Source organism: Musa acuminata, chromosome BXJ2-3 (genome assembly GCF_036884655.1).
Source record: "Musa acuminata AAA Group cultivar baxijiao chromosome BXJ2-3, Cavendish_Baxijiao_AAA, whole genome shotgun sequence".
Taxonomy (NCBI): Eukaryota; Viridiplantae; Streptophyta; class Magnoliopsida; order Zingiberales; family Musaceae; genus Musa; species Musa acuminata.
This window is the reverse complement of record NC_088340.1, coordinates 29,686,053-29,699,518: the sequence shown is the minus strand read 5'-3', so window position 1 is coordinate 29,699,518 and position 13,466 is coordinate 29,686,053. Positions and strand designations below refer to the sequence as shown.

The following is a 13,466-nucleotide window of genomic DNA, read 5'->3' as shown; positions in this document are numbered from 1 at the left end:
AGATAATGATATAGGAATAAAAAGAGACCCCTTATCATTTTCACAAGCCATAGAAAGTAACGATTCTGAAAAATGGTATGATGCAATGAAAGAAGAGTTCAAATCAATGGTCCAGAATGGTGTCTAGGAACTCATTGAATTTCCCAATAATTGTAAAAGAGTCGATTGTAAATAGGTCTTTAAGACAAAATACGACTCAACGGGCAATATCGAATGATATAAAACCAGACTTGTGGCCAAAGGTTTTTCTCATAAAGAAGGCATTGACTATAACGAGACTTTTTCTCCGGTTTCTAGAAAGGACTCGTTGAGAATCGTCATGACATTAGTAGCTCATTATGATCTTGAGTTACATCATATGGATGTGAAAACTGTATTTCTGAATGGGGATCTGAATGAGGAAATCTATATGGAACAACCTAAAGAATTCATAGAAAAGGGAAAAGAATGTTGGGCTTGTAAACTTAAGAAATCCATTTATGACCTCAAACAAGCTTATAGACAATGGTATATAAAGTTTCATAATACCATTACTTCCTTCGGATTTAAGGAAAACATTATTGATCAATGTATATATCTTAAGGTAAGTAGGACCAAGTTTATTATATTGGTCTTATATGTGGATGATATTTTACTTGTCAGTAGTGATCTTGGTTTGTTGCACGAAACTAAGATATTTCTCAACAAGAACTTTAATATGGTTGATATGAATAAGGCAGCCTATGTTATTGGTATTGAGATATTCAGGGATAGATTTCAAGGATTATTAGGATTATCTCAGAAAGAATATATTAATTATATCTTAGAGAGATTTAATATGCAGCTTTGCTCAGTCAATGATATACCTATTACCAGAGGTGAAAAATTCAGCCAAAACCAGTGCTCGTAAAATGACTTAGAAAAGAATCAAATGAAGAATATTTCTTATGGGTGCGCAGTTGGAAGTCTTTTATATGCTCAAACCTATACAAGACCATATATCAGTTTTGTAATTGCAATATTGGGAAGATACCAAAGCAACCCAAGAATGGAACATTGGAAAGCTGCAATGAAAGTAATGAGATATCTGCAAGGGATAAAAGATTATATGCTCACATATAAGAGAACAAATCAGTTTGAAATGATAAGATATTCAGATGCTGATTTTGTAAATTGCCTCGACAGTAGGAAGTCCACTTCAGGATTTATATTCATGTTAGCTAGTGGGGCAATTTCTTGGAAAAGTGTAAAGCAATCGCTTATTGCATCATCAACAATGGAAGCTGAATTTGTGGCATGCTTTGAGGCCACAAAGCAAGTTTTATGGCTGTGAAATTTCATTTCAGGACTTGGTGTGGTCGACTCAATTGTCAAGCCGTTGAAGATATTTTGTGATAACACCATAGTAGTTTTCTTCTCTAAGAATGGCAAATACTCTAGTGATTCCAAGCATATTAAGATAAAGTACTTGGTGGTTAGATAAAGAATCCAAAAACATCAAGTGTCAATTGAGAATCTGAGCACCACTACGATAATTGTTGATTCATTGACAAAAGTCTTACAATGTAAAATATTTAAAAAACATGTTCTTAGAATGGGGCTTATAACCAAGTCATAAAAGATATAGTGATGCATATTTATGTGGATGCTATTATTGACATTCTTCTTGCTTAATTAAAGTTATTTGTTTCTGCTATCCTATTTATATTTATGTTTATGCATATATCGATTGAATATAATTACAAAATAAGATTGACTTGACAAGACAAATTACTAGGGTCATTATGGACTATATTAGGAAAGACTAACAATATTGTAGTACATAGAAGAGAGTATGACATTGATGAAATACAACCGCTATGACTCACATTGATAGTTAAACTTTATATAGTATTATTGTATTTATTGGACTTATTGGCTTGTTTTAAAATTCATGGTCATGTATAAAATACTTTTCAAAATTCTTTAGAATCCAAATTAGGTAAAATTATTTTCAAACAATTTTTGTTTTGTTTATTTTGATTTTGAATATCTCTTTTATATCTTATCAATTAATGGTCCAAGAGAGAATATTAGATTTTGTGGTCCTTATAATTGGATAAGATATATATAATATAACTAATTGGATTTTGATGAAATATTTTAGCCAATAGAATAGAAGTCCATTTAAAGTAGATTTTTTAGGAGATAACCTTGATGGGAGAAAATTTCTTAATATCTTATTCTAGACTATCTGCTCTCGCTTATAAATAGACAGGACCTCTAGGGAATGAACGTGTGCACGTCGTGAAAGGATAGGAAGAGAGGAGAAAGGATTAGTTTCTCTTTACAGATTGACAGTGATCTTGGATTAAATATAGTGCCTTGCAGATCAAACAAAGATCTCTGAACAGATAGCATCAAAGAGTATGCGTCGTTAAACCAGATCTAAGTATTTGATTTCAATCCTAGTATAAAAGATTATTTCTATATTTAATATAGCATATTTTAATTTTTTATGCTTATAGTACCAACATAGATGCAAAGCGATATCGACGGAGGAAGAGACGTAAAGCAGTGTGATGCCAACGCAAATGCCTTACTTACCTCCTCTTCCTCCTTCGATGCGTTGATGTTTGAATCGATATTAGCAATGTCAACCATCGTGTCATTGTCATTAACCATCACCATAATAGTCACTCACGATATCATCATTCGTCACCACAATTAAAATTATTTTTTAACTGACGATAATAGGATAATTGAAGTTAAATATTTCACTTTCATAATTATAAAATTTTTAATATAATTTTTTTAAATCTAACTATAAAATATAATGTAATTAGCCCCACGTGTTTCCGTTTTCGTTTGATGAATTTATCTTTTGGATGACGATCCATCCAAGTTGGCCATGATACATTTTATTTGAAATCACATCCAAAACTGAACTAATAATATTTAATGTGATAAATGAGATTAACCAAATCAAATAGCAAAATGCCTGAAGCAGAGAATTGTGTTATATTTCTGCAAATTACACCAGTCGGCGGGAGACGAAGAAAAAGCTCACAGAAAAAGAAAAATCTTTACAAAATGACGAGATTTCCTGGGCCTTTCTTTCTCACATCTCCCTCCAAATCCTGCCAGAAACTCTAAGCTTCAACTCCTTCTGGTCGCCACCTGAGAAGTATAGGGCCAGGCTCCGGTGAACTATGAGGCCATCATGACTGTCGCGGACCATCCTGTGGTGAGTCCTGATGCTTCGCGGCACGCCCTGCCATCTCAGCTTTCGCCCGTGGCCTCCAACTTCAAGGCAATAGTTGTACCTCCTTGCTTCCGACTCCTCGCCCATGAAACGGAGGAATGCCATGTACACCGGTTCACATCCAAGCAGGAAGGCTTCAAAATGGAGACAGAAGTACTGGCCGAAGCAATTGAAAAGCTACCAACCAAAAGCACCAAGGGTAGACATCACAATCAATCAGCACACCAAGACAATGATGACAACAAAAAGCCATAAATCCCAACTAAGAAGTTAGAAACAAATAAGCCAACTAAGAAGTTATAAACTAAGCAGCATGCCACGAAACCGATGCACACTTTCAACTGATTTGCCTATCAGTGTATCAGGCAGTCACATCTCTGTAAATCTGAAGGATAGGTAAAATTGATTTGTACTGAACAAAAAGCTGAGCTTACCGTTAGTGTCCATGAACAACTGTCAACTGAACATGGATCCTGTTTCACGTAACGGTGGTTGAAAGTGCATCCTGCTTGAAGGTCCACTTTGTGGCGTTCCCTCAAATGTGATAGAAGAGCAAGACTGTCGCTGGTGAAGGGACAATCAGAGCCTGGATGCGGGCATGTGTAAGGCCGGTAAATACACCGTGTTTCATGCTGCAACTTGCTGTAATAGGGAAACATTTCTTCACAGCCCAGATGATGGTATGCACAGGGGAGGTGGAGGGATACAGCAAGCTTTTCCAGTGCCAAGCACCGTATGTTGCCGATTTCCTTTCGGCAAATTGGGCATTTGTTGTTCACTTTGTTTTTGCAGGAGAAGCACAGTGTGTGCCCACTCGGACACTGAAAGAAATAAACAAAAAGAATAAGATTGATCCAAAAAAAAGCATCTGCAAGCAGACTTGAATCCTGAAGAAGCACAGGAAAGAAAAGCATGAAATAATGGTTCACGGCACAACAGAAGGCCAAATGAGTAACACAACTGAGCCTGATTCCCCCATACATAGCCCCTCTATAACCCTTTAACGTAATAAAATTTACACTTACCAGAGAAACCTAAGGTATGAATAACATATGAGATCCTGTAAAAAACCAACATTTTCTCAAGCTGCATAATGTATGCATGCTAGACAGAAAATGTGTACTCACATATGAAGAGCAAATATCTGATGGTTATACTTGTGGCAAAAATGTGCAAATAACGATATGCCATCTCTTCAATATAATAAGAAAGAATGCCCAAGTGATAGAATTTTGTTGGATGGAAAACAAATAGATTAATGATGAGAAAATCAGACAAGGGAGCCTTTTATGCATTAGTATATATGCAAGCCAATACTCAAACAAACCTGCTGAATAGGTGGAAACATTGCATTGCTGCAGACAGGACACTCCAGTAGTTCATCTATGTCACTGTTTGGAAGTATAAGAGAAGATTTTCCATGTGGCAATTTTTCTTTAGACGGAGGTTGAACCTGTTTCTTTGGATTGAAAGACTTGGAATCCATAGGTAAAGAAGGTGATTCATCCATCCTTTCCGACTGAAAACCAGAAGATGAACTTGCATGAATTTGCTTCTTTCCCAGCTTAAAGTTGGTCATCTTGTATGTCTCAGAAAAGAAAATCCTCCTTTATCAAAACTTGTACTTGTGAGAACAGAAAAAGGCACAGTAAATTTCATCATCCTAAGACCTGCAACTGAATGCAAAACAATGCCATGTAAATTTAAGATAACTCTTAACTAGTAAGTCTTCAATCTATAAAGAAAACATGGCACTTAATAGTTATATGCAATTGATGGCAACTTCAGTGAATTTGTGGAAAACATATAAAAAAGCAATAAATCAACCTTAAATATGGCACTTTTCCACTGTTAAAAAGGTCTACATTAATAGTTGATGGAAAACCTAATAGTACCAAAAAAAGGCTAACAGAATGCCCTTCCAAAAGAAATTCATGTACCACTTTTACACCTTTGAATAAATTGAGCAGCGTAAACAACATGAATAACTCAAGTCATTCTTTTGAAACTTTAGTGTTGTAATGGTAAACCAGTTCAACCTGCTACCAGGAAAGCATCCGCAAGTAGGGCGAGATCTGACTCCAATAACCCCCATGTCCACATTAATATTCAGTAAAACACCATCATCCTAAGCAGCTGAATCATTGAAGAATCATGGAGAAAATGTTTCAAATGTTTACTGTCCACATGCCCAATAACACCTATCTGATTATTAAGCGAGGAGGAAAGAAAAAAGAATATTTCTAAATTTTGATAAAGTAAGAAATTAGGATTACATGATTCCCACAGAAGGCATTTGGTTATAACTTCTTTTTTTTTTTCTCATAACAATCCACTTTCTCATCTTTGTTAAATGCGTTAATCCACAATTCGTTTGCAAAGCAGAGATATTTGCTTGTCTAGATTATAGATTGGCAGAGAAAAGATCAAGCCCTGCCACTGCTTCTAATACAGTCTCTCTTTACTAATTGTAGAAGCAATTCACTAAACATTGATGCCATAGACAATTTGGCTGGAACTACCTCATCAAAAGAGAATCTGAAAAGAGGACAAAGCACATTAAGTCCATTAAAAAAGAGAAGAATAAAGATATGCTACTAAATTTACTGTGAGGTCTTATCACTTGTAGAAAATACTTCTCAACATTACAAAAGCCTCCCGTGAAGCACTGATACAAAATAAGTAAGGTCCTTTGGAATCCCAAACAAGCAGCAGCAAAAATCTAGTTATTTACACCATCAATAGGGTGGCTATATAAATTCATACTCCAACGACAACATGTTGGAGTAGATGGACTAGCAATTCATTCCTGGAATCAAGTCTCTACCAACTTCCTATAAAGTCCCGCCTACCTATCATTTCTGGTTTGGCAAATGCCACGCTATAGTATTTTAATATGATATACCAATTCAGTGTCAACATGACCCAGAAAGAAAAAGGAGTGATATATCATGATCAACGTCTTTATTCCAATTACCTTCAAACATGATAAGATGAAGTAATTGACTATGGTTCAAGTATGAAACTCCAATGATTGAATACCATGGATATATTAATACATAGTCATGCTACACATCTTGGCAGAACTTGCACAAGAGTAGTCGTATTGGTATCGTTAACATGGGTAAAAGATGAATAAAATAACACCAAAAGGTTGAATCAGAATTTTAACCAAACAAAACCTTGTAATCAGTGTTACTGTTCAAATTGCATATTCGAAGAAGGGCACAAACAAAAAAAATAACATCAGAATCATAACAATCTTTTGCAAGGTATCTACATCAAGAATTTCCAAGGCTACAGCATAAAATGCTACCAATAAATCAAGTTTGGTTGCAGCGTCCACTTTCATCATAAGATTTGAATCTAACCATCTTTCTTTCATGGCATAATAAGGGGAAGAAAGAAGAGAGAAAGAAGCTCCACATGAATCAAAGAACAAGATTCCACAACAATGATATCGCAGGTATCACTCCGATCTACCATCCCCGCAAATTAGAAACCCTAAGAACCCTCAAAACCAAGAAACGGATACCCCATTTCCAGAACAAGACAGACGAATGCGTCTCGACTCGAGTATCTAAACCACCGTATCCCAAGGTCAAGAAGATTTAGACGACAAGAAAGAAACCCTAAAGAATCGATTCTAGGGCTTCACGATACGCAGAGAGGACCGAATAAAAACTGCATCAGAAAGGGCAGATATTTGAGAGGGCCAACCGAAGGGTTCAAAAGGAATCCGACGCGAAATGGCATCAATCATCCATCCCTTTTTCTCTTCTCCTCCTATCTTATCAATCTTCTTTCTCGTCTTCGATCTCCCTCTCTTAGCCAATCTTGTTCGCTTTTTTTGGGAGGAGAGAGAGAGAGAGAGAGAAAGAGAGAGAGAGAGAAACGGCACGGTGCAATAAAGACGAGGAAACGGAACGGAGGAGGCGAACTTGAATCCGATTCTTGAGTGACGATAATGCCCCTAATGGTCCCCTGTTTTTGCCCAAAAAACGGAACAAATAACGAAACAAAATGGCCGTAAGGTTGGACGAAATCGGAAACGAGGAAAACGGTGGTTGTCGCTCCACATCGGTTCCGAGTATTACGGAAATGCCTCCAGAGATCGGGGAGATTAATAGTTAAGACTAATAATCTTCGATACAAATCCCTCTTATTTTTTTTCTTTTTTTCTTTTCTCATACCCCGTCCTCCTCTATCACCGCTAACATAGTTTACTGGACAAATTTACAAAGGTCTAAAATATAACATATTTTTATGTTAATATAATTAACCTAAAAAATAATTTTTAAATATAATTATAAAAAATATTAGAAATTATTTCTCATTTTCTCTTCCTTAATTTGTATTCTTTTCGTTTCATCATCTATCATTTTGCATCATCATCTTCGAGAGGAGGTGGAGAAAATAAAATTAAAAATAAAAAAAGACAGATAATAAATAAAATAATTATTAAAATTAAATTATAAATTGGGGATATATATATATATATATATATATATATATATATATATCCCAAGATAACTTAAGAATATTTAAAATTCTTAATATTAGTTGGTAAATAATAAGAATGGAATTATAAATTGTAATCTCCATCCTCAATTAGTACTAACGTAAAGTTGTCGAATGACCAAAAAGATCCTTCGCCACACAGAAATTACTAGGGTGCCCAAATATTCCTACGTGGCATGAAATTTGACCATTCCAAGAAAATCACAAAATATGTTTGATCTCAAAATTACTACGTGGCATGAAAATTGACTAATTCCAAAGAAATCACACGATATGTTGGATCTCAAAAATTACTTATGGAATCTGGATTATGAGCTGGCAACTGTGTAATCTCATTCCTAACGCATCGTTGCCTCCATTCCCGAGACAGAGAGAGAGAGAGAGAGAGAGAGAGAGAGAGACGTCTGCAGGTGAGAGGTGACATGTGTATATATATATATATATATATAGAGAGAGAGAGAGAGAGAGAGAGAGAGAGAAAAGAGAAGGTGATTGATGGAATGTGTGTGTTTGGAATAGGCAGTATTTTATGTAGCCAAAGAGGTATACGATGCACGTGTCACGTAGGTATCCATGTGAGGCGGAAAGTAGGTTGCCTTCGACATTGGCATGCAGTGGCGGCCACCACGAATCAACTGGAGATCAAAGCTAACCTTGCAGCAACATGCGGATGGCAATGGCGGACGAACTGTCGTCCGCCACACGCACTCATTGCAGGGGTTGAAGTGGCTCTGCCTCCTCTCGTCCTCAGCCGTCCTGGACGAGAAGTGTGCATGGCAGATAGATGCGCACTAGACGTGGATCAGTTGTTGTTGTGCACCTGGTCAAACCATGCACTCATGCACGAGCAATGTGGCAGCTTGTGAGAGCTTCCTTTTGTTGGTAGTGCTGTTCTATTTCTGGGCAAGCTCAATACCGTCTCTTTTGATGCGAAACAAGAGACAGTTTGTCATCGAGTCGAAATGGTTGTGTGGTAGCAGTCGTTTCGAGGATGATCATCAGTTTACTCATGATCAGCCACATGAGCCTTGAGACGATCATGAGTCCGTCCCCTTCATTGCTTGTTTACTTCGATCTGAGGGCTGATGAGAGGCAGACAAACTGTGATGCAGAGCACAGCCCCAACTCAGACTTGTTCTTGAGCCCAAGTAATTATTTGGGAAGGGATAGATTCTCTCGTGATTTTGACTGCTGGAAGCTGTCTGAAGTGACAGTTCGTTGGACTAACAACAACAACAACAACGTTTCTCTCATTGGATTCTCCTTTTCGTGTTGTCAGCGTCCGACACCGATTGATATCTTAACACTTCTCTTCCTTGTTGTTCTTAGCGGTTTGTTTCTACTCAACTGTGCACTCCACAGGGCAAGGATGGCAGTTCTCGACCAGACCTGCAATATTCCTGCCTAATTATGTCTCTTTCCTCTCCCAACTCTTTCCACCATTGATTGCAATGTTAGCGCATCCTTCCTTTTGCTTCTTACCTGTGTTTAAGCAAGAAGGAAAAGCTTCTGTTCTGTTTGATCATGGAAATCTTTCCGAGGTAAATGTTCTCTCGGTCAGTGACCAGGGTCCAGGAGATGCCCACCTTCATCCCTGTCTCTTGAACTTCCTCCTGACATCTAAGCGTCTGATTAGTACGGTGAGACGTATCAACAATGTTTTGCACATGGAAACATGACGGCCTAGCATGCTAATTAAAGAGAAAAGGGTGATTTAAATGATACAACATCTCTTAGTACTCTGATTCATGGTGGAACAAACAATCCATTTAGACCAAACCATACGAGAGACATACACCGTTCAAGAACAGACATGAGAACCATCGTGACTCGGTTGGGCAAGCAGGCAGGCAGGCAGCGTTATCGACCTTGAAGCTAAACTTGCTTGTTCCCCTTGATGGATAGCCCGAAATGGATCTCGGGGAAGTGTGCCCACTGCAAGTTGACAGAAAGCTGCATGAATCACAACCGTTAAAGATGTAGAACAGTTATGGCTAAGGAACTTGAAGACACCGACGCCTGGTCTCATGATGTGGAAGAGCTCGTTGCATCAAGAGATAAAAGGCTATCTATCACGAACTGGTCCTGTCTATCCAGTCATCCTCTATTTGACAATGTAGGTGAAATTTTGGAGACCAACCATCAAGATTAATCAAGACCTAAATAGCAAGCAAGTCGGTATGCTACGCACTCGAGGAATAGATCCTTCCTTAACTACAATCCTCCGATAAATATGCGTTAGCGATCCGAGCACCGTATATCCATGTCCTAGATTTGCAATAGTTCACCGAATGAATCATTGTAGATTGTGAGATTAGCTCTGCAGCTTCATTCATTCACATATCGCCTTGATGATTCAACCATGTCGTCTTCGGTCGATGCCTACCGGAAATATGGATTCTACTGATTTGTTCGAGGATGGATGAGTATTCAGCGTGCAAAAACAGGAGGAAGAGGAAGCATTGCGGTGATGGTGATGGCTTCCATCTGTTCCATCTGTTCCAACCTACTCACGTGCAAAAACAGGAGGAAGAGGAGGAAGAGGAAGCATTGCTTCCATCTGTTCCAACCTACTCACGTGCAAAAAGAGGAGGAAGAGGAAGCATTGCGGTGATGGTGATGGCTGAGTGGAGGCAGCGGATCGAGGAGGGCTTTAATCCTGGAAACGTAAAGTGGGCAACTATGATGGAGGAGAAGGAAAGATGATGATGGAAGCGGAGGCGATGGTGGAGTAGATCGTGATGGAGGAGGTGGAGGATGAGATCGAACGGGGCGAGACACGAGGCAGATGGGATCAAAGTGATGGCAATGATGAAGATGAAGAGAGGTCGAATGGATGACGAAGTCGAAGTGACCCATCCAATTAAAGCCTTCTTGGTCGGAAAACATACTCTAATCGTTGATTCCTTCAAGCCCAAGTGCTCAGCTCGCAGCTTCCATTCTGCACTCTCTCTGATATAATCCTCTCATGTCTGATAAGCAACACTTTGCAGCAAATTTAAAGTGAAAATGGGCTGTAAATTTAAGCTAAGGGTTTATCTTATCATTTTCATATAGAGGACCAATTCGTCTAGCATATATCTTTACTTTCTGCTAATTAAATCTTCATCATTTGTGGCTTAATTCTCAGCAACACTAGTAATGCTTACATTTTTTGCTGCCGTGCTGAAAGCTTCCTTGTGGCTAATGTTGGGATTTTTCGCCTTCAGCCGCCGAATCTCCTCCCTGCGTAAGAAAAGTTCTCGATATCACTGATGATAGCAATACGTAATCCAACTTTATTTAGGTCGAGGAACTTACTTGATGAATCTGTTATAGGCAGAAGGAGCACGTCGCTTCTCGGTCGACGCTTCCAGGAAGATGAAAGGAATCAGACACGAATGGTTGTTTCCAGGAAGAAGAAGAAGAAGAAGAAGAAGAATTTGAGGGGACAAATTTGAATTTATGAACTTTTGCGTGTGTATGCATAGAATGTGGTGTCGCAGAAAGGCTTACGATGGATCAGCTGCATTTGTTGTTGAACGAAATCCATCGAGCTCATCACTGATAGCCTGTTGCGGGTGGAAGAAGATCCGGAATCCATGTGAAGGTGTTGAGATCCAAGGTTATGACTCTGCACTTTGTTTTCAGTGAATTAAGAGTAAAAAATAAAAAGTTCATCATCACCATATACATATGGGAGATGTTATCTTTGTGCTGACATTTGAGATGAAATAATTCTTGGGTGCTACTTGATGAGAAGAGAAAACATTGTTCATGTCCAAGGAGCATCACAGATGAATTGTCTAGACTGCAGGTTTTCTTGATGAGAAGAGAAAAACGTTGTTCATGTCCATTGTTCATGTCCAAGGAGATCGATCCTTTTTCTCCAAGTGTTTGCATATCTACCCCTATTTCAATTGATGTTGAGCTATAAACAGTTAAATCTTGCAACAAGTTATCATCTCAAGCTTTCGATGAACCGATTGCAGTCGAAACACAATATGTCATCAGTGAATCTTCATTGATCCAACATTTGCCGCACGTCATGAGTTTTTCTAGCACTCCTTCCTTTATCAGCCTTGAAGTGGCCAACTTAAGGTTTTTGGATGAATCGCAGCGTCGAAAAAAAGGCTAAATCACAAAGATCTATAAACATAATAAGCAAAAAAAAAGTTGCTTTTGCATACACTAAATAATTAACGGATGCAATTCTGCACAGATCTATAAACAAGTAAATAAGAACAAATTGTGGGTGCAAAAGAACACGAAGTACTGTGCAAATCATGAAGAAATCTTAAGCCAAAGTAGGGGTGTGTTAACCTGAAGATTCTGAAGTGGGAGTTTTCCAAGCAAGGCTTCAAGATTCACATACAGGATATTAGCACAAAGGCCACATCTTACCGTGACAATGTTGAATGAGTTGTCGTGAGGGACATTAACCTGAAGTAAGAAGAGAAGGAATCCATGAGATGAACAATAAGCACACTTTTCTCTTTGGCTTTGGGACAACGAAGAGAGAGAGAGTGTGTGTGTGTGTGTGTGTGTCAAGTACTAGATTTGTAGTCACCGAGGAGGTCATTGGTTTGCACTAATTATGTTACATTCGTGCATTACTTTTCTCTGAACAAAATGCACAAGACACGAGATAGCAATCGGTACTCGGTGCTGGTTCTGAAGAACACTCGCTGTAAGAAATGAAGAGAGAAGCAGAAGAAAAGAGAGAACTAGGGTTTCAGATCCAGCTTCTCCTTGGAGTCGTGACAAAGCCAGCCCAAGCAACCATGCTAGTTTTGGGAGCTTTGCAGTGAACTAGGGTTTCAGATCGCTTAGAGATTTAGGATCAAAGAATCTGATGAAGAAGAGTGTCAAGTTTCATGGCTAAATGATGGGCTCAATTGGTTTCATGCTTACTGCAACAGCTCCCATGGTGAAGGACATGTAACATGCGCATGCATGGAGTCACCTGCACTATGAGATCTCGCAGAAGAGCTCTTCTCAGAGATTAGGGTGTAGAAAGGTTTGGCTGCACCGGAGACCCCACATGTTCATGTCGAATATATTCCTTCTGGCAGGGCTAAAAAAGGACAAGAACAAACTCTTGATCGTTTATACCCTAAAACTTGGGTCCTCAGATCATGATGACCATCCTGAAAGTTTACTGCATCTGGTTGTAATTTAGTCGATAAATCTCCCTTAAAGATGAAGCAAAGTTGATACATACATAGACATACACTGATATCTCTCATCTCAGTAGAGCTGCTTTGGGTAGGTAATATGATGATGGGTGAGAAGGTAAAGAAAAGCGAAGAGAGCGAGAGGGAGGGAGGCTGTGCAGAATATACCACTAGAACAGTGTTGCAGAAGCTGCAACCGACGTAGCAAACTTGATCGGGCAAGACATGGCCGGACGACATCTCCGACGACAGAGGGAATTGAGAAGTCGGGGATATGTAGGCTAAGGGTGGAAGAGAGATGATGGAAAGAGCGGAAGAGAGAAGAGGATGAGAAGTAGAACAGATAAGAGCGATGGCATCATATTAATTGCAAGATGGAAGTCACGGGTAAAGGAGGGGGGGGGATGAATAAAAGGGAGGAGGAGTTGTACGGGAACGTAAGCCCAGCCAAACATTTCTCAGGTTGAATGGGATGTGCCATGGGAATGTGGAAAACAAGGTAGAAGAAGTACAATCAATGTAATGATTGACTGAAATGAGTGGATGGGAGTGTGTTCTTCTCTCTC

At 38.8% G+C, this 13,466-nt stretch overlaps 2 protein-coding genes across 5 annotated transcripts; both read right to left on the bottom strand.

Moving 5' to 3' along the window:
- Positions 1-2,902: 2,902 nt before the first annotated feature.
- LOC103978334 (E3 ubiquitin-protein ligase DIS1) lies at positions 2,903-7,103 on the bottom strand. Of its 4 annotated transcripts, XM_065099642.1 has the most exons (5): positions 6,944-7,094; positions 5,263-5,761; positions 4,551-4,899; positions 3,658-4,044; positions 2,903-3,400 (listed from the first exon to the last, which is right to left on the bottom strand). In XM_065099642.1, exons 3-5 carry the CDS (start codon positions 4,800-4,802, stop codon positions 3,080-3,082), a joined length of 960 nt encoding a protein of 319 aa, XP_064955714.1. In that variant the 5' UTR covers positions 4,803-4,899; positions 5,263-5,761; positions 6,944-7,094; the 3' UTR covers positions 2,903-3,079. The 4 variants fall into 4 exon arrangements, with proteins under 4 accessions (XP_064955714.1, XP_009392365.2, XP_018678353.2 ...); XM_009394090.3 differs by lacking the exon at positions 5,263-5,761 and having other exon boundaries at positions 6,944-7,103; XM_018822808.2 differs by lacking the exon at positions 5,263-5,761 and having other exon boundaries at positions 6,540-7,097.
- Positions 7,104-9,453: 2,350 nt separating this feature from the next.
- On the bottom strand, positions 9,454-13,263 carry LOC103978351 (protein YABBY 2-like). Its single transcript, XM_009394117.3, has 6 exons — positions 13,069-13,263; positions 12,047-12,166; positions 11,240-11,357; positions 11,045-11,093; positions 10,894-10,969; positions 9,454-9,679 (listed from the first exon to the last, which is right to left on the bottom strand). Exons 1-6 carry the CDS (start codon positions 13,138-13,140, stop codon positions 9,620-9,622), a joined length of 495 nt encoding a protein of 164 aa, XP_009392392.2. The 5' UTR covers positions 13,141-13,263; the 3' UTR covers positions 9,454-9,619.
- Positions 13,264-13,466: the final 203 nt, after the last annotated feature.